Raw genomic sequence first — 25705 nt, forward strand, 5'->3', positions numbered from 1 at the left:
ACTCTCTTGAGAAATGCTGTATGTGCAGAAGACAGGTAAACTGTGACACTGCGATTTCTTGATACAGGAGAGAGCTGTTCTAGTTTATAACACAGTACTCGAGTATCACATTGCACATTAACCAAAATAATACCAGAAACGTGTGAAGCGATTTATAAATTTATTTGAAGGTAAATAAATGTTTAATACACTGTATGTGTTATAAGAAATATTTTTATTTTTAAATAGGGGCTAATTTAATTAATGGAATTAGTGTTCCAACAACTATAAAAATTGAAGAAAAAGTACGAAACAGATGAATCGCTTTTTAATTTGTGGGATCCAGAGTTCAAAAATTGACTAAGTAGAATGGAAAGCTAAGAAAGAATCTTTTATTTTTGAGTGTGACCACGTCCTCTACTCGGCTTCCTGAAAAGCTGGCTGAATATGGAAAAAAAAAAACAAAAGAGTCGAAGGAACACACTACAGAGACGTCAAATAGCAGCGATCCAGGCAGTAATATTTCACATTGCAGTGAACAGAAGACGAATGATTTTTATGGCGAGGCCCTAGATTTAATCATATTTATTTGAAGACAGGGAAGATTTGATAAAGTTTCTTATTACATCATCAAATTTCTCGGACATAAATATGTGACATTTCAACTTTGACAAAGAAATATTATAGTGTAATACCTGCAATATTTGCTATATTTCTATCGATTATACTATTTCGATAGTCGTTTTCCTCTTCGATTACAGCTAATCGATTACTGCGTAGAGTTGTTTGTTGTTTAATTGTGTTGTGTTGTTGCAGCATATTATTAAAACTACCTCTTTGTGCAGACAATGACTACAAATCATGCAAGATTCATAGCAAGAACTGTTATGGTGAAGAACGGCAATGTTGACGACGCCTGTAAGCTGTTAAATAGGTACGGTAACCGCTGTGTCGTTTACTATAGTAATTTTATCGTATTTCAGTTATTCGTGTATTTCTGTATTAGTATTTGTCAGAGTCTATTTCCTACATCAGTAAATGAATTGATATTACTCGACCCACTTAAAGACTCACCGACTAATATTTTTTAGCTACTGCAAGACAAACCGGTAAAAGTTACGTATAGGAACACACCTTGCATTTTTCAGTACGGCGCGGAAATAAACATTAGGCGTAGCTATTGGTCAGTTTGCAACAACTACTATCCATGCTTTCAAATTCGTTGGCTACACAGACTAGGCGCTTCAGTCTGGAACTGCGCGACCGCTTCGGTCGCAGTTTCGACCTGCCTCGGGCATGGATGTGTGTGATGTCCTTAGGTTAGTTAGGTTTAAGTTGTTCTAAGTTCTATGTGGCTGATGACCTCAGGAGTGAAGTCCCATAGTGCTCAGAGCCATTGGAACCATTAGAGCTACACCAACTCACAACCAAATGTTCACCGTCCAACCTAACGTAGACATTGGGCTGCGCTACTGATCAGTTCGTTGGGGAGGGGGGGGGGGGGAGGCTGAGGAAGGAAAGTATTCTAATACATAACTTTGGCCGTCAAATGTAGTTACTTTTAATCTCTCTTTGGTAATGTCCATTATATGTTAGTATGGTATCGGACACATCAATGGCTTATAGATTTTATCTGTGAAAATATGTGTATACCCAACTCACAGAGCAGTACCATGAAGACTATATCGTAGTCTGGCGTTATTGATGTGTGGAGAGGCTCAAAGTTTGATTAAATGATTTAAAGTATGTTGGCAAATCAGTGTTGAAACCTTCACTTAATCCCTATATCCACCCTTAATATAAAATGCTCCTTAGAGTTTTCATTCACCTTTGTAATTGTAAGTCCATACCGTCACTGGTGCTTGTTGCACGTTCATATGTAGAACTTTTAAGACGAATATTCATTAGCCTAGATGTCATCGATTAAGACTACAGACATAAAGTTAATGGCTGTTGTGACATTACCTATTTTGCGTGTATTCAGTTTTGTTGTTATTTGGCGAAGCTGATGAATGTGGGTGGGGGGGGGGGAGCTGCTGTTGTGACAAACTGATCAGTAGCTTAGCAAGTTCTAGGTTAGGTTAGATGGTGACAGTTCGATTGTGATTTGGCATAGCCAATCAGTGTGAAAGTAAAAATGATCATTTATTAGTTCTTGGCCCATTTAGAACAACAGTATCGGACATGTCAAACATTACAAAAAGTAATACCTACGTAAACAAAACACGAACAAACTAGGATAGAATTAAGTGACAGTAGGAAAGGAAGTCGGCCATGGCGAAATAAGTGGAACTATTCCAGCACATACCTTAGGGGCTTGGAAAAACCTAAGGCAGGATAACAGGACAGGGAATAAACCCCACTCCTCCTGAATGCAAGTCCATTGCATTTATAGTGGCATAGTTACCTAACTCAGTATATGATTGGAAGGGAAATCACAACTATATGGCCAACACTGAGATTGCAACTTGCACAAAAGGTAAATCAGTGATGTAACTACTATGTGAAACATTGATATAAAATGTTTCTGAAAAAATAAAAACACATGAAGCCGTTATTTAATACAGCTGAAAAGTATAACATGTGAAAAACCTATTGTGGTAAAACTTTACAAAGGGCCTTTGGGGAAATCTGTGTGGGTGAAACAGCTGAATTGTGAGTTAGTGTTTCATATGAATTGTTTAAATCATGGGGCTAGGGAGATGGATGGCAGAAGATAAGTGATTGATTTTTATTGTCGAAAGTAATAACACATTCGCTCTTAATCGTACATCCACAGGCATTGTCAACATCTGTGCAAGGGCAGCCCATTGTAAACTTTAGCCCATTTCCACTCTGTCCTTCAGAACCACTCTAGCACCAGATCCGTTCTCTGAGTAGGTGAGTCGCACTGCGTCCGAAACAGAGGAAATGGAAAACACAGCAGAAGCTTTCTTGGCAAAGCCAACAAATGTGCAACTGAAGAAAACACCTTATCTGTAGCGTAGCCCATTTGAGAAAATGGCCACTGAAATCACATTGTATTCCCTGTGTTGTTTATGACATTTGTCACAAGTTTCCTACGTCACTGGCCAAAGCCAACAACTACTCTTATAGAATATTCCTCTTCAACTGAACTATTTGTGGCATACTTACTAATGTTTTTTGTGATATGCATAACACATGGGCAGGTGAGCCAACTTGACACTGTCAGGATACATATTTTCTTACACCCAACTACTACTTTTAATTATTATTATATGGCCTTTTTTCTGTAGTTTGAAAATTGTGTCCCTGTTTTCTGTTCTCTCCACTTACATTATGAAGGAATGTAAGTATAGAAACATTGATACCCACAGATTTTCAAGTGATCAGCATTTTGAAACTTGTGCTGTAGAGCTACATTTTCATGGGAAGTAAAAATAATCACAATATACAGGTCTCTAGCTGGACTTATTTATTAAACAACTTGGTGCTTTGTTAAATTTCTGGATATACATTATTAAGTGGAGATTTTGATTAAAATTTGTATTGCATATTTATTCTACAGTTATACATGGGTCATTTGCCATTTCACATAATCCAGTTCCTCTCATACAGTCTACAACAAGTTATGGGAGCTAACAGCGCTGATACCAACAATATTTTTATAGATGCATCAAGACTTCAAAGTCATAATTCCTACAATTAATGACCTCTCAGACCGTAATGGTCAACTTTAAATTCAGTATCAGAGTGCATGACAAAAATAAAAATAATTAGAAAAGTGCAAGGGTAATAAAAGGAATTGAGGAATTCAAGAAGAATTTGCAAATACAGACTAGAAAGATGTGGACAACACCTCTGGTGCAAATAAAAAATATATATAATGCATTCTGCAGTGTAGTCATAAATTGCTTTGAAAACTGTTTTCCTTAGAAATTAATCAGTGGAAGCAGATGAAACGCATCTAAACCTTGGCTTAGAAATGGAGTCATCTGATCATAGATAGCTCTAAATTTACAGAAAGTTGTAACGAATTTTTTTTCCAGTCAATAGCACATAATTTAAACCGAAACATTTCTTAAGCGGATGACCTTAAGTTCCTAAAGAAAAAACCCTCCATAACAATTTTTACAAAATTCGACTACATCCAACAACCCAAAGGAAGCTTTCAGTACTATTAAGTCTCTTAAAAATAAATCTTTTGGTGGTCATGATGAAATCAGTCGTAAAAGAATGAAATATTGTTCACCTGAACTTAATAATGTATTTAGCTAGTTGTATAATCTCCAAGGGATATCACCTTGTCAAAGACACCTTGTGTGGTGGGCGGAGAGGCTTATGAGCTCTGAAGAAGTTGAGGGCTATTCCGGCAGTTGCATAGCTGTTGGCTGTCACCCAAACCTGATTGGCCCCAGTGCAGTAGCCAGACAAAGTGTGTCCGACACATAGGTTAGAGGGGGATATAAACTACGTTGGCAACCCCTCTAGGGGCTAACTCCAAAATTAAAGCCTGGTCCTCCAGGTGCATGAACTATACCCCTGCCTTGTAAAAACCTGTCATTACGACTGCCGATACAAAGACAAATTGCACCAAGGAATAGGAATATGGGCATACTATTGCCTAAATTTGGAACATGAGACATGTGTACACTGTTACAGATAGGAGCTATGAACAGTATTGCCGAAGAGGTGCTAAGGTATGGAATGGGAATTGTTGCACTTTTAGGAAATAGTGTAGAACTGATTCATAAGCAGAAATTCTCCCTCTCTTATCCAGGAAAAGATGAAAGATAAGAGGAGTATGGAGTTGGTTTCATAGTCTCCAAAGATATGCATGGATCTGTTATTGCTTTCACTCCACATAACTAAAGAATATTTACTCTGCCTATTAAAGGCAAATATCACAGTGTGACCTTAGTAATTGTGTGGGCTTCAACAGGAGAATCAGATGAAGATGTGGTAAATGGTTTCTGTGATCCGCTACAGGAGTTTTGTGATAGAATACCTAGATATGAGTCCAAAATAGTCGTTGGTAGGGATGCCATACTTTATTGTGAAATTGTTTTCTTTCCTCACCCATGTGGAAAAATCAATGTTTTCTAACCAGTCTTTGTTAAAAGCCGTATATCTTTTAACTTACTTCTTCAGAACAGGCAAACTAGATGAACTGTCTTCATCATCAGAGGAAGGACAAAACAATGCCAATCCTTTCTAATTCTGAAATGCTTATCATCACGAAATACTTATTGGCGAGTTTAGCGAATCACTAGTGGGCTGTTGACCACTTTTACTTTTTATCCATTGTAACAATATGGTGAAGGACATTTAATCTTTAGTTCAGGACCTCCATTTCTCTATGGCGTGTTTTATGGACCTTTCTCCAAGTCCCTGTTTTTAGTGTCTTTTCTTCTGTCGATAGGGCTTAACGTGTAGTCACTTTAACTCCCTTTTTTTTTCTTAGTGTTCTATGGTTCTGGCATGGGCACCTATTAACCTAGTTGTTTTTGCGACCTAAAACAAAACAAAACAATAGGAGTAAGAATTGGTACCAGTCTCCATACTGAAAGGGCAGCTAATGAGATATTTGAAAACAGCAAGAGGTGGTTCAGGGCAAATGGATTGCCATTAAATTTAACGACACTGAGTACATAGAGTTCAGTATGTATCACAGAACTTCACAAGCTTTAAAAATAGGTTTCTCAAGCAGTGGAATGCAAATAGTAGAAAGTGTTAAGTTTTTGGGACTACAGATGGGGCACAACCTAAATTGGGAAATCGGCTGTGTAGAGTGAATGAAACTTCTTGATTCAGATATATTTGCAGTCTGCATGATTTCTGCTATAGGCAATTTAGAAATGAGGAAACATTTATTCTGAATATTTCCATTCACTAATGAGTTATGTAATCATTTTCTGTGAAAATTCAAGTTACAGGATAGTATTTTCAGAACAGAGAGGTGTGTTATAAGAATTATATCTGCTGTTAACTCAGAAACATCCTACAGAGACCTCTTAAAAAAGACCTGGATATTTTGAAAACTACTCCACAGTTTTTACATACATTCGTTAATGTCCTTCCCCACTACCACTATTTCTCCATGCACACAAAATAGTGAAAAGCATGAATATAACACTAGGACCAAAAGCATCCACTACAAAGACCTAAAAGAGTTAACATTTGTATAGAAAGTAGTCAAATACCCAGGTACGTGTGTATTCAGCAACCTACCAGAGTACATTAAATGTCATGTGGATAATGTAGTGGAACTTAAGACTGAGTTGAAGAACTTTGTTGGGCAACTCTGTACGCCATTGAAGAGTATCTCCAAATAAACTTGTAAATTTATTGTTTTAGGTTAATGTATAATTAGAAGTAGCACTGTAATGCAGTAAACAATGTCATTTCACTGTATTACACTTAAATTAAATGTACATCCTTGTCTTGTATTCCACTCTCCATGGGATCTGTGGAATACAGTTAATATAGCCCTAATGTAAATGTAAAAAAGAATCCCATAGCTAAGAATTGAGTGTACATAGGAACAGTATGCTAGAGTGTGATACTGGATGCCTCTGAAATCTTTGTGTTGCAGTGACTGATCTGTAGCATAGCCAGAGGTCTTATGCTGCAAAGATGTTTTGGTTGAGAGTTGACAAGCCAGTGAATGTGAATGCCAAATAAAGGTTGTGCAAACAGACTGGTCTGTGATAAATCCTAATGTCCACATATGTGCCATTTTTTACTCACTTTGCCATATTCTATGGTCTTTTCATCACAAAAACTAAAATGGCAAGATAAATTCAGAAACCCAGTATTAGATAATGAACAAACTTTTCCACACATTTCATACAATAATTACGCTAGGTGGTCCTTTCTGGGTGACAGGGCTAAAGGCCTTCCCAGCTTGTCTGACAAACAGGTTTCAGGCACTATCTGTGGCTGATAATGATCCTGAGCCAGCTACAGCTACTTGCCCTTTTGCTGAGGAGCCTCTCAGCCTGTAAGATCTGGGAATTCGCACAGGGTGGAATTATTGTTAGTTGGGAGTGCCAATTTTGGGCGTGTGATGAAGCCCCTTATGGATGTGGCGGCCAGGGAGGGAGAGTAATCCATTGTGAACTCTGTGAGCGTACATGGGGAGTCATTCCAGATGTGGAGTGAATTCTTCCACAATCCCTGAAGAGCACAGTGGGCAACCAACTGCAGATGGTGGCTCTTGTCGGTACTAATGATGTGTGTCACGTCACAGTGTGCAGCGAACTGCAGGTGGTGGCTCTTGTCGGTACTAATGACGTGTGTCACTTTGGGTTGGAAGAGATTCTATCTGGTTTCCAGTGGCTATCTGAAATGGCAAAGACAAATATTGTTGCTTGTAAGATGAAGGCAGAGAGCAGCAGTAGCATAATTTGTCATTGGTACAGAGCAGAGTCTAGGGTCTGAATTGGAGGCTCAGGAAGGGATGCAATTGTATAGGCTGTAGAGTCCTCAACTTACACCATAGAGTGGAGAGGTGTCTGGATCTACTTAATAAATCAATGGTCTATTACATCCATGTGAGACAGTTTGCAAGAGCTGTGTGAAGTATACTGGATGTGTTGCGTCTACAGTTGTAGGCATAAGGCATGAAGTAGATATTTATATTACAAACACAAAGACATACAGGTGCATGGGTAAAAATCACACACATTTACTTGCAAGTTTACATGTAGCCAAGCCGGCAAGGGCAGTGTAGATATGTAACATCTTCTGTTAGATTACAATGGTTTGTATCACTGAATACTGTCTGGTTCTAAGCAGTCACTTATGGCAAGTGGTGATTGTGATGTAGGCATTGATGAAAGTCCTCAAAGGTTCGACATGTCTTGTTAGTATCTTCTCCAGGTCTTCTGCCGGGTCTCTGTGTGCACTGACGTGTACAGAGACATGGAAGGATATAGTCTGCTCTGTTGTGGGTGTGACCATTAGCGGTGACTTCTATCTTCCTATGTGACCCCCCCCCCCCATCAGTCTTGCAGCTAGTGATGGAGAATACAGAGCAAATGCAATGTCCGCTTGTCACTAGGCTAGAACTATTGTACTTGGCTGCCTGTGGTGTGGTGCGCTGGTGGCATCGTGGGGTCAGCGTAAACGCTGCTAAGACCTCGGGGCGGATTTTAATGTCTGAGGCTCTGGCACAAGAACAAAAGGGGGTTCAGTTTCAAAGGGTGCAGTTCACATACAGTGCAGGATTACACCTAGGAGGCATTAGAATTATAGTTGTAAACTGTCCTGACCTCGTTGGGGAACAACCACAGCTCCAAGCACTGAAGCAGAAATTGTCACAGGTACCGAAAGCTTAATAAAGCCAGAGATAAGTTCAGCTGATGTTTTTACCGAGGATCTAATGGTTTTCAGAAAGGGTAGATTAAATTCAGTTTGTGATGGTATGTTTGATGCTGTTAAAAGTGATTTACCTTGTGGTGAAATTAGGTAGTTGCTGTGAGTTAGTATGGGTAGAGGTATATATGTGACAACCAGAGTAAATTAATAATGTTTTTTTACCACCACCCGTCCCTCCCTCCCTCCCTCCGATGATTATAGTTGGTGGTGATTTCAATCTACCATCAGTATGTAGATAAAAATACAGGTGTAAGTTGATGCTAGGTATAAAACATTACCTGAAATTGTAGCAAATGCTTTGTCCGAAAATTATTTTTAACAATTAGTTAAGGAGCTCAAGTGGAGTGCAATAGTTGCACTAACTTACTATATCTCTTAGCAACAGATAATTTTGACCAAATAAAAAACAACATGACAGATCTAGACATTAGTGACCACTAACTTGTTATAGGGAGACTGAAAATTGTAACAAACAAATCCACTAAAAATAAATGTAAAATATATCTTTCTAAAAACCAGGTAAAAATTTTCTTAAGAGGAGTGCAAAAGACAGTGTCAGTATAAAATGTCAGTTTTTATTTTTTTATGGAAAATTGCTGTTTGGAGTTTCTCTCTAATTTGATATATGTTTCATTGATTTTTGATGACTGTAAGTATTTTTAATTTATGTTGGAATAATTTATTGCACAAGTGGTTTCTACAGGTTCCATGAGCCCTTGTTCAGTTGTGACAAGATATCGTGGGAACTGTTTGGTCTAGAAGGTTGTGATTTATGTTGTTTTGTATCGTGCTGCATATGTTGGCTACATAGGTTGCTGTATATCAGTTCCTCTTTGTGGTATAATGCATGGTATCATCTATGTTTTGTAACGCACATTACAGCTCCTGTTGTATATATTTGGACTTGTTGCTCATTGGATTGTGTTTCTTTCATTAATATTCTGGTACAGCACGCCGTGGAATTTGAATCCGCGCCAGATGTCATCAATGTCGAAGATCCCTAGAGGTCTCTGCACCATTGTGCCATAAGCTGTGGCGGCACGCGCCTCCCGGCCTGCTTTTAGTGTGAGGGCACCACAACGGAACACGTGGTTCCAGCGGCCAATAGCGGCGCCCCCGATAGAGTACTTAAGCGCCTGCCTCTAGCTCCGCCAGCCAGTCTAATCTCGTGTACGTATGTGGACATGTCGCCTCACGTTAGACAGTGTACTTACTTTCTTGTTGTGTGTATGAGTGGACGTGTTTGTTAGGTTTCCTTGTGACTCCGTTGTTCTTTCTGTCCTTCGTTGGTCGTGTCCGTCCTCTCTCGTTGTGTTGTTTGCGGGCCTCTCCGCGGGTCACGCCGTGCTTTCCGTCATTTCGACCCCGCGACCGTCCCTGTCGCAGTTACAACATTTTGGCGATGAGGTAAATGGTGGTTGTTGTTGGTATGGAGGCAAAGTTGGTCTGTCTGCTGGAGCAACAGCAGCAGCTCATGCAGCACCAGCAACTCCAGTTAGACATCTTACAAAAGTCACTGCACAAAGTCGATGCCCGGGACGTGTTACCGCAACAGCTTCAGAATCCTCGGGTGCCCAATGCTTTCCCGCGTCCGCCGTCGTTTCCACCCTTTAATGACACTAAAGAGGACTGGGAAACCTACTTACATCAGGTGAAACAACATTTCACGGCTTTTCAAGTCAAGGACGACTCCTTGCAGTGGTCATTGTTTTCGTCTTTGTGGCTCTCTCTCTTACCAGGAAATCTGCCTTTTGCTGACAAATTATTATTCCCAACGCTACCATGTGGTCGCCTCTCGGCTGGAGTTCCACCAGTACCATAAACAGCATGGTCAATCATACTGTTCCTGGGTCACGAACTTGCAGGGTCTTGGCCGTCGATGCGAATTTATGTGCACCAATTATCAGTGTAAGGCTTCGTATGCGGACTCCCTGATCCGGTGTGTGGTGGTTCAGCTGGCTCCCAATCCTGAGGTCCTTACTGCGGCGTTGAAACTCGACAACCCTTCCTTAGAAGAGATTCTCCGCATTGCCCACTCCTTTGAAATTGCTCAAGCGGCTAACGAGCGTCTTATGGCACGATCACGGTGTCACGGCGGGTTCCGCCCTTGCAGCATCGACTTGGCGCGGCCAACAGAGGCCAGTGCCGTCGGAACTCCTTGTTGTCCGACGTCTCTATGGCATCGGCGCCTTTTGTCGCCCCTCGTCGCAGGTCGCGCGGCCCACTTCCATCTTGCCCACAGTGCTTTACTGCCCATTCATGGGCTGATTGTCCCCACTGCTGGAAAACATGCACGCTGTGTAACAAGGAGGGCCACATCCGATCAGTTTGTCGTAGTCACTCGACTTGCTCCAGTCCTGCCCCTCCTGGGCCTCAAGATACCGTCCATGCTCTGCAATCAGTTGTCCCACAGGATGACCCATCAACGCAGAAGCTTCTCCTCACGCTCCGCATTTTCACAGAGGATGTCAGTTTTCAGGTCGACATTGGGGCCACCGCCTCCCTGATTAATATGGCGACATATACCTGCCTGGGCTCTTCTGCGTTGTCGCCTCCCTCTCGCCGTTTGGTCGCCTACAGAGACGGTTCCATTCTTCTTCATGGGCAGTTCGTTGTCCAGGCAACGTACAAGTGTGTTCCCTGGCTCCTTACCCTCTTTGTCGTCCACCATCTGTCGGCTTCGAATATTTTTGGCCTGGATGTGTTTCAAGTGTTTGGCTTTTCAATTTCCGACGAAGTTAGGTAGGGTTCCACGGCTGTTCCCTTTCAGGACTTGGACGATCTGTGCTCCGCTTTTGCGCCGTTGTTTGCACCAGATCTCGGATGTGCTTCCGGCTTTCAGGCGCACTTCACCCTATGGCCGGATGCACAGCCTCGCTTTTTCTGGGCCCGGGCCCTTCCGGTGATCTTACGGCCAGCGGTCAAGCTTACACCATCTGGTATAAGCCCACCGCCCACCATGCTAATGCGGACGCTTTGTCCTGTCTCCCAGCAGGCCCAGATCCTGCCTTTTACCAACAGGAGGTCCTCTGCTTTCACATTGATTCCGTCCACCAGGATGCGCTGGACAGTCTGCTTCTTACGGCTGCTCACATTGCTGCAGCTACCCGCTGCGACCCTATCTTGTGGCAGGTTCTCAGCTACGTGGTCCACGGGTGGCCATCCTATGTTACTTGTCGGATGCAGTCCGATTTCAGCCCCTGGCGCCACCTGTCCCACAGGCTCTCGGTGGTCGATGATGTCCTTCTGTTGGCCACGGAGTCGGATGCCCACTGGATGGTCATCCTGACGGAATTGCGGCTTTGGGTGGTCAGTTTGTTACACTGCGGGCACTGGGGTATGTCCCATATGAAAGTTTTGGCTCGCCGGTACGTGTATTGGCCTGGCATCGATGGCAATATTGAGTGCCTGGTCCGTGGGTGCACTGTCTGTGCGCATCACCAAGCAAGCCCCCCTCATTCGTTTGCACCCTGGCCTGTGCCTCGCCGGCCCTAGGATTGCATCCATATCGATTACGTGGGTCCGTTTTTGGGGTCCATGTGGTTACTCATCGTTGATGCCTACTCCAAATACCTATATGTTGTCCACATGGTATCCACCACCACGGAGGCTACACTCAAGGCTCTGGCCCAGGTTCTCGCCATTGAGGGCCTGCCACACACGTTGTTCTCCGATAATGGTCCCCAATTCATGGCATCGTCCTTCCACGACTTCTGTCAGGCCAACGGTATCAAACATATCCATAGCCTCCCTTTTCACCCTTCATCCACTGGCGTGGAGGAGAGGCTTGTCCGCACTTTTAAACACCAGTTGACTAAGGCTGTCGACACATCTCCAACCATGTCGGCCCCCACCCTGTTTTTGAGCACCTATCGCACTATGCCAATTGACAGATGCAGTCCGACAGAGCTCCTTCATGGGTGACAGCCATGGACCCTGCTCCATTTGCTGATGCCATCCTCCTCCTGCGCCCACTCCCAGCCCTCGCAGCAGTATGCCCATGGCACGGCCGTGTGGGCCCGCGAGTACGGGCGCAAGGTGGGTTGGTCACCCGCCACGGTCGTCACGGTCCATGGGCGGCGTGTGACATTGGTGCAGACGTCGAAAGGGTTGGAGCAGCGCCATCATAATCAGCTCCGCCCTTGTGCTGCCACGGGACTTGTGCCGCCACCTCTTTCCCTCCCTCCTTCAGATATGGATGTGGTCCTTGAGTCACCATCCCTGCCCCTGGTTGCCGTCTCTCCGCAGGCCTGCAGCCGGCCCTCTCTGCCTCCGGGTGGATCGATGGCGCCCTCTCCCGCCATGGACTCTGGATCGACTGTCATGGATACCTCAGACGTCCCTTCCTCCTCGCCACTAGCGGTTGATGAGCCCAGCTCCTCTCCCCACTGCCACCCACCTCGGCACAGTCTGGGCCGTTTCTGCCCCTACGCTCAAGTTTCAGTGGGGAGGGATCTGGTACCGTGTGCCGCGGAATTTGAATCTGCGCCAGACGTCATGGGCGTCGAAGATCCCTAGAGGTCTCTGCACCATCGCGCCGTAAGCTGTGGCGGCTCGCGCCTCCTGGCCCACTTTTAGTGTGAGGTCGCCACAGCAGAACATGTGGTTCGAGCGGCCAATAGCGGTGCCCTCCATAGAGTACTTAAGCACCTGCCTCTCGCTCCGCCAGCCAGTCTAAACTCGCATACGTCTGTGGACACATCACCTCGTGTTAGATAGCGTACTTACTTTCTCGTTGTGTGTATGAGTGGACGTGTTTGTTAGGTTTCCTTGTGACTCCGTTGTTTGTTCTGTTTTTCGTTGGTCGTATCTGTCCTCTCTCGTTGTGTTGTTGTTCGCGGGCCTCTCCATGGGTCCCATCGCGCTTTCTGTCATTTTGATCCCGCGACTGTCCCGGTTGCAGTTACAAAAAATATGTCTCCACCAAAGAGAATATTTAAGTAGAGAAGATACTACAGAATATGTCCTGTTGGAAGTTTACATCCAGAGAATGAGGTTGGGACAAGCAACACAGAACAAAGTTCTTCACCACCAAGTGCTTCCAAGAAGCAGTGAAACCAGTGCCAGTGATATCAGTTAAACGTGAAGTCATACTAAAAATGAAAAGTCTTCAAAAGAGATGGTTTAGTTCTTAGTTTGGAAGAATCTTGTTAGAGTTGAGGGCATCTCAAAAACATAAAAACAATAACCATTTGGAGATGAATGGCAGACATTTCTATGGGCTTAGATGCATCGGTAAAGGCCCTAGGACTGGAAAAACTTTTGTGTTCCCTTATGAATCTGTTATGCCCCCACCCCCCCTCCCCCACTAGTGTTCCAACATATACAAATTCTTTAGGGGAAACAGTGAAAGTAATTGCAGAAGAATCACTGAAATCTGCAACAGGTTAAGCAGTTAAAGAAAATGATGGCAACGATATTTGCATAGCGTCTGACAGATCATTGCAGAAAAAGGGCAATCAATCTAAAAATTCTTGTGCAGATGCTGCAAGTATTGATACGAAGAAGGTGGTGCTTGAAGTTGAAGTACTGCCAAAACATTGCCATGGATGCACAAAAGTGGGCGCCAATAATGAAAAGAAACAGTTGCTTGAACACAACTGCCACAGGACATATGTGGGATCCGGTGGAGGAATGGAAAGTGCCTCAGCTGTGAAGATCTTTCAGTGCTCTCAAGAAAAATGCAGGTTTATTGTGCTAAATTCATCGGTGATGGTGATTCCGATTCATTCAAATCAGTAACTAACAGTAGGTTCTATGATGACCTAACTGCTTCACAGTTAGTATGTGCCTGTCGTGTGCAGAAACAAATGGGTACTCAGCTGCGTAAAATCTGGCGGAACCTTTCTAGTGAAAAGCTTGAAGATGGCAGGACCTTAGAGGACGTTTGATTGACAAAACAAACAGATCAGTTAAGTGAATACTATGGCCAAGTCATTCGAAAGAATACAAACAACCTGGAAGGAGTGGCAGTATGGGTAAAGTTTTTCCACATGACGTCAAGTGATAGGAAGCCACTACACAACTTACGTCCAATTGACTGGTGTAAAACAGCAAAGCTGAGGCAGCAGGAACCAAATATACCCATAGAAACACCATCCCTGAAGCTGTTGGAGCAGTAATAAAGCCAGTATATAGAGATCTAGCACGTTTAGATCTTCTGAAGAAATGCTACAGAGGAAAAACTCAAACTGTAAATGAGTCTTGAGTCTTTCAACAGTGTTGTATGGACCAGGATTCCCAAAAATGTATTTGTGGCCTTGAATACACTGAAGATTGGGGTCAATGGTGCTATGATCACCCTTAATTATGGAAATGCAGACAGAATAAAGATTCCGAAGCAATTTGCAATTAAGTCTGGCCGTAATACAGAAGCAATCCAGCAAGAACTGGGTAGACAGTAGGTCTCTTAGGTAGAAATTATTGTAAAAAATACAACAGAACCAGCAATATCCCTCATACAGAGACATAGACTGCATATGCGTGATCCTTGGGAAGATAAAGATTACAAAACGAGTTTTAGGTCGTTTCTTCAATCAATAGTGAGTTTTCCTTTACTTCAACCCCAACTTTCAAGTGTGATTTCTGAAGAACTACTTGTTTCACTAATGTCTCCCATTACCTCAGAAACTAATGAAACTAAGGCTCTGAAATTTTCACCTCTTATTGACAGTGGTATTATGTTTATGTGGGTCTACAATGATGAAGATAGCACTCATAGTTTGATCATAAAATATTTTTTAAAAAATTTCATAATTTTTAACACCTTTATTAAAAAAAAAAAATTATATCTCTACTTGGTAGTAGATCGCGAATGTATATGAGATGTGTCTCTATCCTGGCACTTGAAAATATGTAAGCATTTACCTTATGTGGCTTAGATTCAAAGAAATAGTGTTGATGTCAATTGAGAGTTTTGTACCAAGTAAATTAATGAGAGATGGAACAGATTCTCCATGATACACAAGACAGGTCAGCACACTCTTGCAGAAGCAAAGAAAAATAGTGTCTACTGTGATACTCTGATTCAAAATTTGGAAGAAAATCCAGAGATTCTGGTCATATGTGAAGTATACCAGCAACAAGACACAATTGCTTCACTAAAACGGAGTTAATAAACATGGTTTTCAGAAATACCTTCACAAATGATTACACAGTCTATATTCCATAATTTGAATCAAGAACAGCTGCCAGTGTAAGTTATTTAGAAGTAGATACTTTCAGTGTAGTGAAGCAGCTTAAATCACTCAATAAAGGCCAGTATTTCGTTCCAGGTTGTATACCAATTAGTTTCCTTTCAGAGTACGCATTTGGAATAGCTCCATTTTAGCAGTCTTTTACAATTGCTTACTCAGAAGGAGATTTGCACCTAAAAAATGTAAATTTGTACAAGTAATATCAGTACACAAGAAAAGAAGTGGAAATGATCCGATGAATTATAGACCCATGTCATTGACATCAGTTTACAGTTGGATTTTGGTACTTGAACTATGTTCAGACGTTATGAAATACCGTGAATAAATGATTTATTGACACATAACCAGCGAGGACTCAGAAAATATTGTTCTTGTGCAAAATAGCTGTCTCTCAATTTACACGAAGTAATGATTGGTAATGATGGCTCTCAAATGAATTCCGTATGTCTAGAGGTCCAGAAGGCTTTTCACATCATTCATTGTAAGCGACCCCAAATCAAATTGTGTACCTATGGAGTATTGTCGCAATGTGTGACTGAATTTATGATTTACTGTCAGAAAAGTCACATTCCATAGTAGTTGATAGCAAGTCATTGAGTGAAGCAGAAACTTTCCCAAGGAATTGTTAGAGGCCCTCTGCTGTTCCTAATGTAGATAAACAATCTAGGTGACAATCTGAGCACGATTCTAGTATTATTTGCAAATAATGTTGTTGTGTACTGTCTAGAAAAGACATCAGATCAAAACAGATACAAAAATAACATGTTTCATCTGGTGGCCATTTTTGCAGCAGCTGTATATAAATTGCTGTAGTTAAAAGAAAAATGCCTTTTGCGTGCTGCATATTCAGCTTTCCTATTTTAACACCTATGGGTGCCCCAGTTAAATAAAAAACTTAATGTGCAACATGCTAAGGAGTTTTTCTTTTAAACCATTGCAATTTAAATAGAAAAATAATTTAGCCAAGGTATCTGTATGATGTAAAAAGTGGCAATTGACCAAGGAGAATAAAAAGTGTGAACTCCACCAGGAGTACTTAAAAAAAAAAAGCTTTGAGTTTCTGTTACACGATAAATTACACCAATTTAAAGATTGTTGACTCAACTAAATACCTAGGTATTGCCATCAATTTAAACTGGAACCATCACAGAAAATGTTGTGGTGAAGGCAAACTAAAGACTGTGCTTTATTGACAGAACATTGGGACATTGCAACAAGTCTACTAGACTATGATTCTTGTTCGCCCTCTTCTGGTATATCGCCCCGTGATATAGGATCCTCATCAGATTGGACTGATGAACGGTATCAGAAAAGCTCAAAGAATGGCAGGTAATTTTGTATTATCACAAAGGAAAGAGTGCCACAGACATGATAAATGAGTATAAGAGCTCACACTGGAAGATTTAGGTTTTCAGTTTTCCTATGAGCTGTTCAACAGTGTGAAGGTCAAGAAATAGTCTGAAAGTGGTTCTGTGAACCCTCTGCCAAGCACATTATTGTGGATTGTGTAGTCATGGGTGGATGTAGATATGTTACTTTTACTGAATATGATATGACCACAGGGTACTGGCTCTTACACACCAGTGATAGGATCACAAGAGCATAACATGCTGATAAAATTCTTTTGACATTCAATTGGTAATTAATCAGTACTCATCTGTAAAACTATGTATTTTGTAGACAGTTTACAGATTTATGTTTAATGTGGTGAAGTTATTTTTCCTCATTAAGTTGAAGTTCACACTGTGTCATCTGTATGCTTGGTATTAATTTATTACATACTGATGAACTGTAACATCCTTGGGAGATGTATGAGAATTTTTTTTTCTTGTTTGTTATGTTGCCTTGGAATATCATTGATAGTATAATGTGAAGTGTATACTATCACTCTCTTTTATGCACTGTTTTCCAGGTGTGACTGGAACCACTTACTAGCTACTACTCCTATACATAATGTCTTTACCTGTAGTTTGTTTAATAATGTTTTAGGGTTAGCAGTGTCAAAAGCCTTGTACAGGTATAGAATGTACTTGTAACACAGTTATCTTTGTCAGAAGATTTAAGTACCACTTTTGTAACTTCCATTACGACCGAATTTGTATTTTTGCTAGCTCAGAAGCCAGACTGTGCTTCATTAACAAGGCTATATTTATTCAGGATATGCCTTAGGCAGTCTTTCGTGTTTGATGCTATTATTTTTGAGAATGATAAGAGTAGGCAAAGTAACTCGCAGTTTTTAATATTTCCCACACTACTTTTCTGTAGTGGGTGCTTTATATGCTCAAAACAAATATTTCATTTGATGTTGGTTAATGGAATTTGTATGGGCCAACTGTCGTGCATGTCTTCAGAACATATTGGCACATCATCTAGACCTGGTGACTAATTTTAATTTTTGTAATATCTTCCCAGCTTTTATGCTGTATTGTTGGATACATCATCATTTTACTGGCAACATAATTCACCGAGAATTATATACCTATTTTATGGAAATTTTGTTGCACTTTTTCTGCCATACATGAAAATGTATTACTTCCTGTGGACTTTCTACTAATCTAGTATCCACTTTGATTTGTATGTATTGTACTTGTCTGCCTCTTCCGTTTACTTTTTCTTATAATGTGCCAAGCTATCCTATTTTTTATGATAAAAGAATACATTGTTCATTGTAAGTGGTATTGTTGTGTTTTATTAACATCATGCTATTAGCTAATTTTGGCCATGAGCCATTACCAAGCACATTCACTGTGTCGTGTATTACATATCATGCTCATCACATTCTTTTATGTCATATACATAAAACCAGGAGTAGTACTCCATAATAACATGCTCTTAAGTGCTGCAGCCTGACAACTAAAACAGCTGTTTTAGTTGTCAGGCTGCAGCACTTAGTGTGTTACAATGAAATACGACTTCTGGCTTTGTGTATGTGACATAAAAGAATGCGATGAGCATGCTATGTAATACGTGATATAGCAAATGTTCATAATAATGGCTCATGGCAGAAATTAGCTAACAGCACAATGTCAGGAATTCCTTTCAATGTTAATAAAGCACACTTAGAGACTTACAGAAAACGTTTGACAATATTGATTGGAATACTCTGTTTTAAATTCTAAAGATGGTAAAGGGTAAAATACAATGGAAGCCAGATGCCAGCTATGACAGTCGAGGGGCAGAAAAGGGAAGCAGTGGTTGAGAAGTGAGTGACACAGGGTTGTAGCCTATCCTCAGTGTTATTCAATTTGTATATTGAGCAAGCAGTAAAGGAAACAAAAGACAAATTTGAAGTACGAATTAAAGTCCAGGGAGGAGAAACAAAAACTTTGAGGTTTGCCAGTGACATTGTAATTCTGTCAGAGATAGCAAAGGACTTGGAAGAGCAGTTGAGTGGAATGGACAGTGTCTTGGAAGGCTGATGTAAGACGAACATCTACAGAAGCAAAACGAGAATAATGGAATGTAGTCGAGTTAAATCAGGTGATGATGAGGGAATTAGATTAGGAAATGACACACTTAAAGTAGTAGATGAGTTTTGATATTTGGGAAGCAAAATAACTGATGATGGTTAAAGTAGGGAGGATGTAAAATGTAAACTGGCAGTGGCAAGACAAGCGTTTCTGATGAACAGAAATTTTTAACATTGAGTGTAGATGTAAGTGTCAGGAATTCCTTTCTGAAAGTATTTGTATGGAGTGTAGACATATATGTAAGTGAAACATGGACGATAAACAGTTTAGACAAGAAGAGAATAGAGGCTTTTGAAATGTGGTGCTACAGAAGAATGCTGAAGATTAGATGGTACTGAACAGACTAATGAGATGGTAATGAACAGAATTGGGGAGAAGAGCAATTTGTGGTACAACCTGACTAGAAAAAGGGATCAGTTTGAAGGACACATTCTGAGGCATCAAGGGATCTGGAGGAAAGCGTGGGGTGTAAAAATCGTAGAGGGAGATCAAGAGATGAATACAGTAAGCAGATTCAGAAGGATGTAGGTTGCAGTAGTTACTCGGATATGAAAAGGCTTGCACAGGACAGAGTAACACCAATCTTTGGAATGAGACGACGACGACGACAACAACAACAACAACAACAACAACAACAACAACAACAGAGGCTGTGGATCCCCATGGAAGCAAAATCAATTTTTTATGGTTACAATGTCTGATTTTATACAGCAGGCATATCTGAAGGACATTTTAATGTGAACATACAAACATTGTATAAATGCAGATGTAGTATCTATCAGTGTTGTATCCGTGCCTCAACAGGCTAACATGATGGTAGAAAATATTTTTCTCCCTGTGTGGGGATCAAGACTGTCCCTGTATGGGAGTCATGAATTGTGAGTGTGTAAGAGTTGGGAACTCCATGACATCTGGAAGTTTGGTTCAGCCCTGGAGACATGCACGGATTGCCAAAATTGTTAAGGTGATCGCTTGTGATAAGTGGGAAGTCCAGGTTCGAGTCCCGGTCCACCGCAAATTTTCATCCGTCACAAACAGGTGACATCAAAGTGGATTCACAAAATGTGAATCAGTTTTCTAATATGCTGTTTTTATTTTCTGTATTACATGTTATTTTTCCATGAAATTTTTTCCAACAAGCTGTACCATAGTGTACATCTTTTTGTAACTAAGATGATAATTTAGGAACTCAAAATTAGTATAGATTATTGGTTTTATAAGAAACTGAGGTATTTAGGAGTCTTGGAGGACTTATTAATACCTGCAATTATCCATTTACATTTTTCAGCTGCTCATATTGAAGTTGCCGTTTTTGGATATGTCTCCCCAAAAATTTCGGTAAACTATAGGCACAATTTAGAGACTTTTGGATTTACATTGTTTTCTGCATACAATTCGTCCCAGGTCTGGTTTGCCAGTAGCCTTAAAAATAATGTCTTTTAGATTTAGAGTAGATTCTTTTATAGACCAACATTTTTGTGGAATTTTCCAAGCCTGTTCGTAGTTTTATTTCTAGCATTAATGACATGAGGGGCTTAAATCTTCTATGTGTACACCAGCTGTTACCTGTGGCTTTGCTCACATATCAGTGGTTTTGTATGAGTGATGGTGAGTAAGTAAGCAAGCTACTGTGCATGAAGTAACATCAGTTGCCCTCACATGTCTGCCAGTTTGGGTAAGTGTAGCTTAGTGATTTTGCCCCTCATCCCCACCCACCTGCCCCAACACACAATGCAGCGATATGCACTATGTCGTAGCCCCGAAATGCCTGCAGTGGGTGTGGGGGGAAGGGAGGAGGAGTGGATTGGAGCACATGTATGTTCATTGTGCTATTGAAGTAGCTATACATTATACAACATATACAATGTGCAACAAATTTAATATTTTTTTTTAACATGGTTTATGTTCACTGATGTAAAAATGTTCCATTCCCTACTTCACCACCTTAGGGTCCCCCCCCCCCCCCCTAAAGTAGCCCTTGTTGTTCCTCAGGGCTAAAGCTATCTCTGCACCAAATTTTACCAAAATTGGTTCAGCGGTTTCATTGCTAAAATGTAACACACATATCAAATGATATTTCTGATATTTGATTTTTGGGCATAGGGCCAAGGTCCAAGGCATAATTCTCTGCCTAAAGTTTCATCTTTCAATGCTGGAGACTTCATTAGAGGCTTTAATGAGTCAGAAAGTGGTTACAGACTCGAAACAAGCTTAGCAAGGTGATCCATGCAGAAATTGGTTCATGATGACATCAGACTGCTGCCTAAGATCTTGGAGTCGTGCCAACATATGCTATGGAGCTTGTAGATGTGAAGAGCTGGTGCGCTTTGTTTTATTTAGCACTAGGGCCACAATTTGTAGAATTTGTCATACATCGTTTTTTTATGTATGTGAATAGCTGGCCACACAAATGGATTCCCGTGACAGGCTAAAACTGCAGGCCATTTCTGCGGGTGTCCGTAATGGATTGTGTTGCTGATCTGAAGCCCATTGTTTCCCACTAATGTGCAGGCAATGCCAGTGGGACCTAGTCTCACCAATCTGCCCACAGACTGGGTCTCTTTGTGTGTGGCATAATGCAGTGGATTTTTGTGATTTATCCATGGATCCAGGAGCAAGGTGCTTCTCGGCAGGCCAGAGGCTACGGGCAAGGGATTTCAGGAATTGTGACTGTCTGATCAAAGTGTATTGTACAGTGTGGCATTTTGTAGACATTTTATTTATAGTAGTACATTTTGGCACTTTGAAAGTAGTTTATATATTAAAAAGTATGGACGATAAGAAGAAAAAAATTGTGGCAGTCGCTGGTGGTTTGTATGCTGTATACTCATTTATTTCTCGAAAGAAAAATCGCACAATACCTGTTAAATAATAGAAGTAACGGTAACAACAATATTGAACATAGCAGAACCAACATTTTATTGGTGGTCACCTATAGTGCTGGTTTACACAACTCTTCCCTGCCTAGTACACTTTTTTCCAGAGGCCTACTTTTTTACTGAGGCTATTTCTGAAATCAGTGAAGGTATTTTAAATCTGTCTTGCGACTCCAAGGAAATGCATATTTTTGTAACCATATGTTTTGTTTTATTGAAATAAAATAGCAACAGTGGTCTTAATGAAACACACATACGATTTGGCCTGCTTTTGCCATCCAAAAACAGTTCATTGCAAAAGGTGTTGATGTTAGTACTTAATATTTTTGCTCATACAGGGGAGAAATACAGACGTCCTCACATATTTTTGTCATATGTCTTTACTTATCCTTGAGATCACAAAATGTGTCTGGGAAAAAAGCTAAAACTTGTCTGGAAATCAGGGAAATATCAGAGAATCTCACTTGGGAAAACATGTGGCAACCCTGGTTTGACTTCGTTGAAGGAGCCACAAGCTCACCTCTGCTTGCACAGCTTCATCACAATCAAAGTGGAGTCCTTGATAAAATGTGGAGCAATGATGTGGGTCTTGAAAAACAGACACCAAATGACCAATAATAACTATGTTTTACAGGTAGGGGGGGGGGGGGGGGGCTGAAAATCGAGTGTAGCCACCCATATTTTATTCATTCAGTATTTGAGAATGAGAGCATTTAGTAACTTTCAACAAACTTTACACATAATATCAAACTTTACGAACATTTTTTTGCTGACAACCCACACAAAATGATGAAAGGGGAAAAGTTCATCAGTTACTACATTTTCGCTGGTCATGCAGTAAAACTGCCACATGAAGCACGATGTATTACTTTATTACTTCTTTACTACTAAATGTACTCATGAGACAGTTTGCAGACATATAACATAGAACGTACCAGCAAAATTATATCATTGTATGACACACAGATGAGTGGATATGACACCATAAACACTGAGATGCATGGAAATCTGCCGCATTGTGTATGACGTTTAAATTTATTGCTTCTTTGGTACTAACTATTGAGAACACAATTCACAGACAGTATCCACATGTGACGCAGAATGTACCTACAAAAATATATCACTGTACGACACACAGTTCAGGAGATACAATGTCACAAACATGGAGCTACATGGAAGAAACTGCAGGATGAAATTCACTAGGGAAACGAGTGAAATTCATCTCTAAATATGTGTGAAATATGTTAAATACTTGTGAAATGTGTTTGAAATAGGCGTACACGAACAAAGCCACAGTCAAAAAACTCATCCTAACCCCTTGGAACAATTTCAACCAAGTATGGTACACATATTAGTTATGATCTGCCAATTGGGGGAGGGTTGAAAATGTGGAGACAGGAGGGGGAACGAGGAGATGAACACAGGGGGAAGAGTAGATGGACAGGGAACAGGGCGAGGAGGAGGGGGACAGAGAAAGAGGGGTTGAGGAGGTAGAGAGAGAGGGAGAGGGAGAGGGAGAGGGAGAGGGAGAGGGAGAGGGAGAGGGAGAGGGAGAGGGAGAGGGTGAGGGTGAGGGTGAGGGTGAGGGTGAGGGTGAGGGTGAGGGTGAGGGTGAGGGTGAGGGTGAGGGTGAGGGTGAGGGTGAGGGTGAGGGTGAGGGTGAGGGTGAGGGTGAGGGTGAGGGTGAGGGTGAGGGTGAGGGTGAGGGTGAGGGTGAGGGTGAGGGTGAGGGTGAGGGTGAGGGTGAGGGTGAGGGTGAGGGTGAGGGTGAGGGTGAGGGTGAGGGTGAGGGTGAGGGTGAGGGTGAGGGTGAGGGTGAGGGTGAGGGTGAGGGTGAGGGTGAGGGTGAGGGTGAGGGGGAGGGGGAGGGTGAGGGTGAGGGTGAGGGTGAGGGTGAGGGTGAGGGTGAGGGTGAGGGTGAGGGTGAGGGTGAGGGTGAGGGTGAGGGTGAGGGTGAGGGTGAGGGTGAGGGTGAGGGGGAGGGTGAGGGGGAGGGTGAGGGGGAGGGTGAGGGTGAGGGTGAGGGTGAGGGTGAGGGTGAGGGTGAGGGTGAGGGGGAGGGTGAGGGGGAGGGGGAGGGTGAGGGTGAGGGGGAGGGTGAGGGGGAGGGGGAGGGGGAGGGGGAGGGGGAGGGTGAGGGTGAGGGGGAGGGTGAGGGTGAGGGGGAGGGGGAGGGGGAGGGGGAGGGGGAGGGGGAGGGGGAGGGGGAGGGGGAGGGGGAGGGTGAGGGTGAGGGTGAGGGTGAGGGTGAGGGTGAGGGTGAGGGTGAGGGTGAGGGTGAGGGTGAGGGTGAGGGTGAGGGTGAGGGTGAGGGTGAGGGTGAGGGTGAGGGTGAGGGTGAGGGTGAGGGTGAGGGTGAGGGTGAGGGTGAGGGTGAGGGTGAGGGTGAGGGTGAGGGTGAGGGTGAGGGTGAGGGTGAGGGTGAGGGTGAGGGTGAGGGTGAGGGTGAGGGTGAGGGTGAGGGTGAGGGTGAGGGTGAGGGTGAGGGTGAGGGTGAGGGTGAGGGTGAGGGTGAGGGTGAGGGTGAGGGTGAGGGTGAGGGTGAGGGTGAGGGTGAGGGTGAGGGTGAGGGTGAGGGTGAGGGTGAGGGTGAGGGTGAGGGTGAGGGTGAGGGTGAGGGTGAGGGTGAGGGTGAGGGTGAGGGTGAGGGTGAGGGTGAGGGTGAGGGTGAGGGTGAGGGTGAGGGTGAGGGTGAGGGTGAGGGTGAGGGTGAGGGTGAGGGTGAGGGTGAGGGTGAGGGTGAGGGTGAGGGTGAGGGTGAGGGTGAGGGTGAGGGTGAGGGTGAGGGTGAGGGTGAGGGTGAGGGTGAGGGTGAGGGTGAGGGTGAGGGTGAGGGTGAGGGTGAGGGTGAGGGTGAGGGTGAGGGTGAGGGTGAGGGGGAGGGGGAGGGGGAGGGGGAGGGGGAGGGGGACTAATAGAAGATTGAAATAAATACATGCCTGACCATTTTTTTTAATAAATAACTGTTAAACTGTGGGCTTACCTCGGGGTGGATCTACTACTCAATAAAACAAACACTTCCAACTCTTCCCCTCTACAAGCTCTGTGGCATACGTTGGCATGACCAAGTGATCTTAGGCAGCGGTCTGATGTCAAATGAACTGACTATTGTATGGATTCATATAAACATTTCAGCTTGCTAAACATTTTTTTTTGAGTTTCACATTTAGTAATATTGGCATGAAAGTACGGATGAAACACATTGTGGATTGTGTAAGCATTGTATTCATTGCATTGAATCGTATTACGTAGAACATATCAACCAATAAAAGCATTTTCACAAATATGAAAAAGTTAAAAACTAACAGGAAATAGGTTTTTCAAGAGTGAATTTGTTTCCTTAATTCGTGTTATATGCAATACATCTGTCACGGAGTTAAAGGACTTATATGTAGTAGTTCTCTGGTGTACTATGTAACTAACAGTGCCATTTGTTGGTTCTTTGATTGATTATGCCATGATTATCATGTCACTGAGGTAAACATCTGAACTAAGATGCTGAGCAGACGATTTGAGATAAAATGTGAAATTAAGATATCTTTTTTTCCCCTGTGATCCAGGTTTGATTAAATAAAGTCTATATGTTGCCCCAAGCTATTCTCAAGTTAACTGTGAAAACTCTAAGAAAATTCACTAGTAATTTGGGAGATTAATGTGTTCAGACACAGTTTTACAGTTTTATTATTAGTGTAGGTAGGTCACAATTTTCCCTGGTGATATGTATAAATAACATGGTCTAAGACTGGTACTGAACTTTAGGTTGCCTTGGTTGCAGTGATCACAAACATGGCAAAAGTATTCAAGATGTTTTAAGAAATTGTTACTATTTTCACCCTTAACA

At 42.3% G+C, this 25705-nt stretch overlaps 1 protein-coding gene across 1 annotated transcript in view; it reads left to right on the forward strand.

The window, feature by feature from the left end:
* Nucleotides 1-725: 725 nt before the first annotated feature.
* The window catches only part of LOC126185033 (28S ribosomal protein S21, mitochondrial), a 57783-nt gene continuing 32803 nt past the window's right edge, over nt 726-25705 (forward strand). The window contains exon 1 of the mRNA XM_049927773.1: nt 726-913. Within this exon, the coding sequence (XP_049783730.1) occupies nt 828-913 (86 nt within the window). The 5' untranslated portion in view covers nt 726-827. The remainder of the gene's footprint in view (nt 914-25705) is intronic.

This window comes from Schistocerca cancellata, chromosome 4 (assembly GCF_023864275.1).
Source record: "Schistocerca cancellata isolate TAMUIC-IGC-003103 chromosome 4, iqSchCanc2.1, whole genome shotgun sequence".
Classification (NCBI taxonomy): Eukaryota; Metazoa; Arthropoda; class Insecta; order Orthoptera; family Acrididae; genus Schistocerca; species Schistocerca cancellata.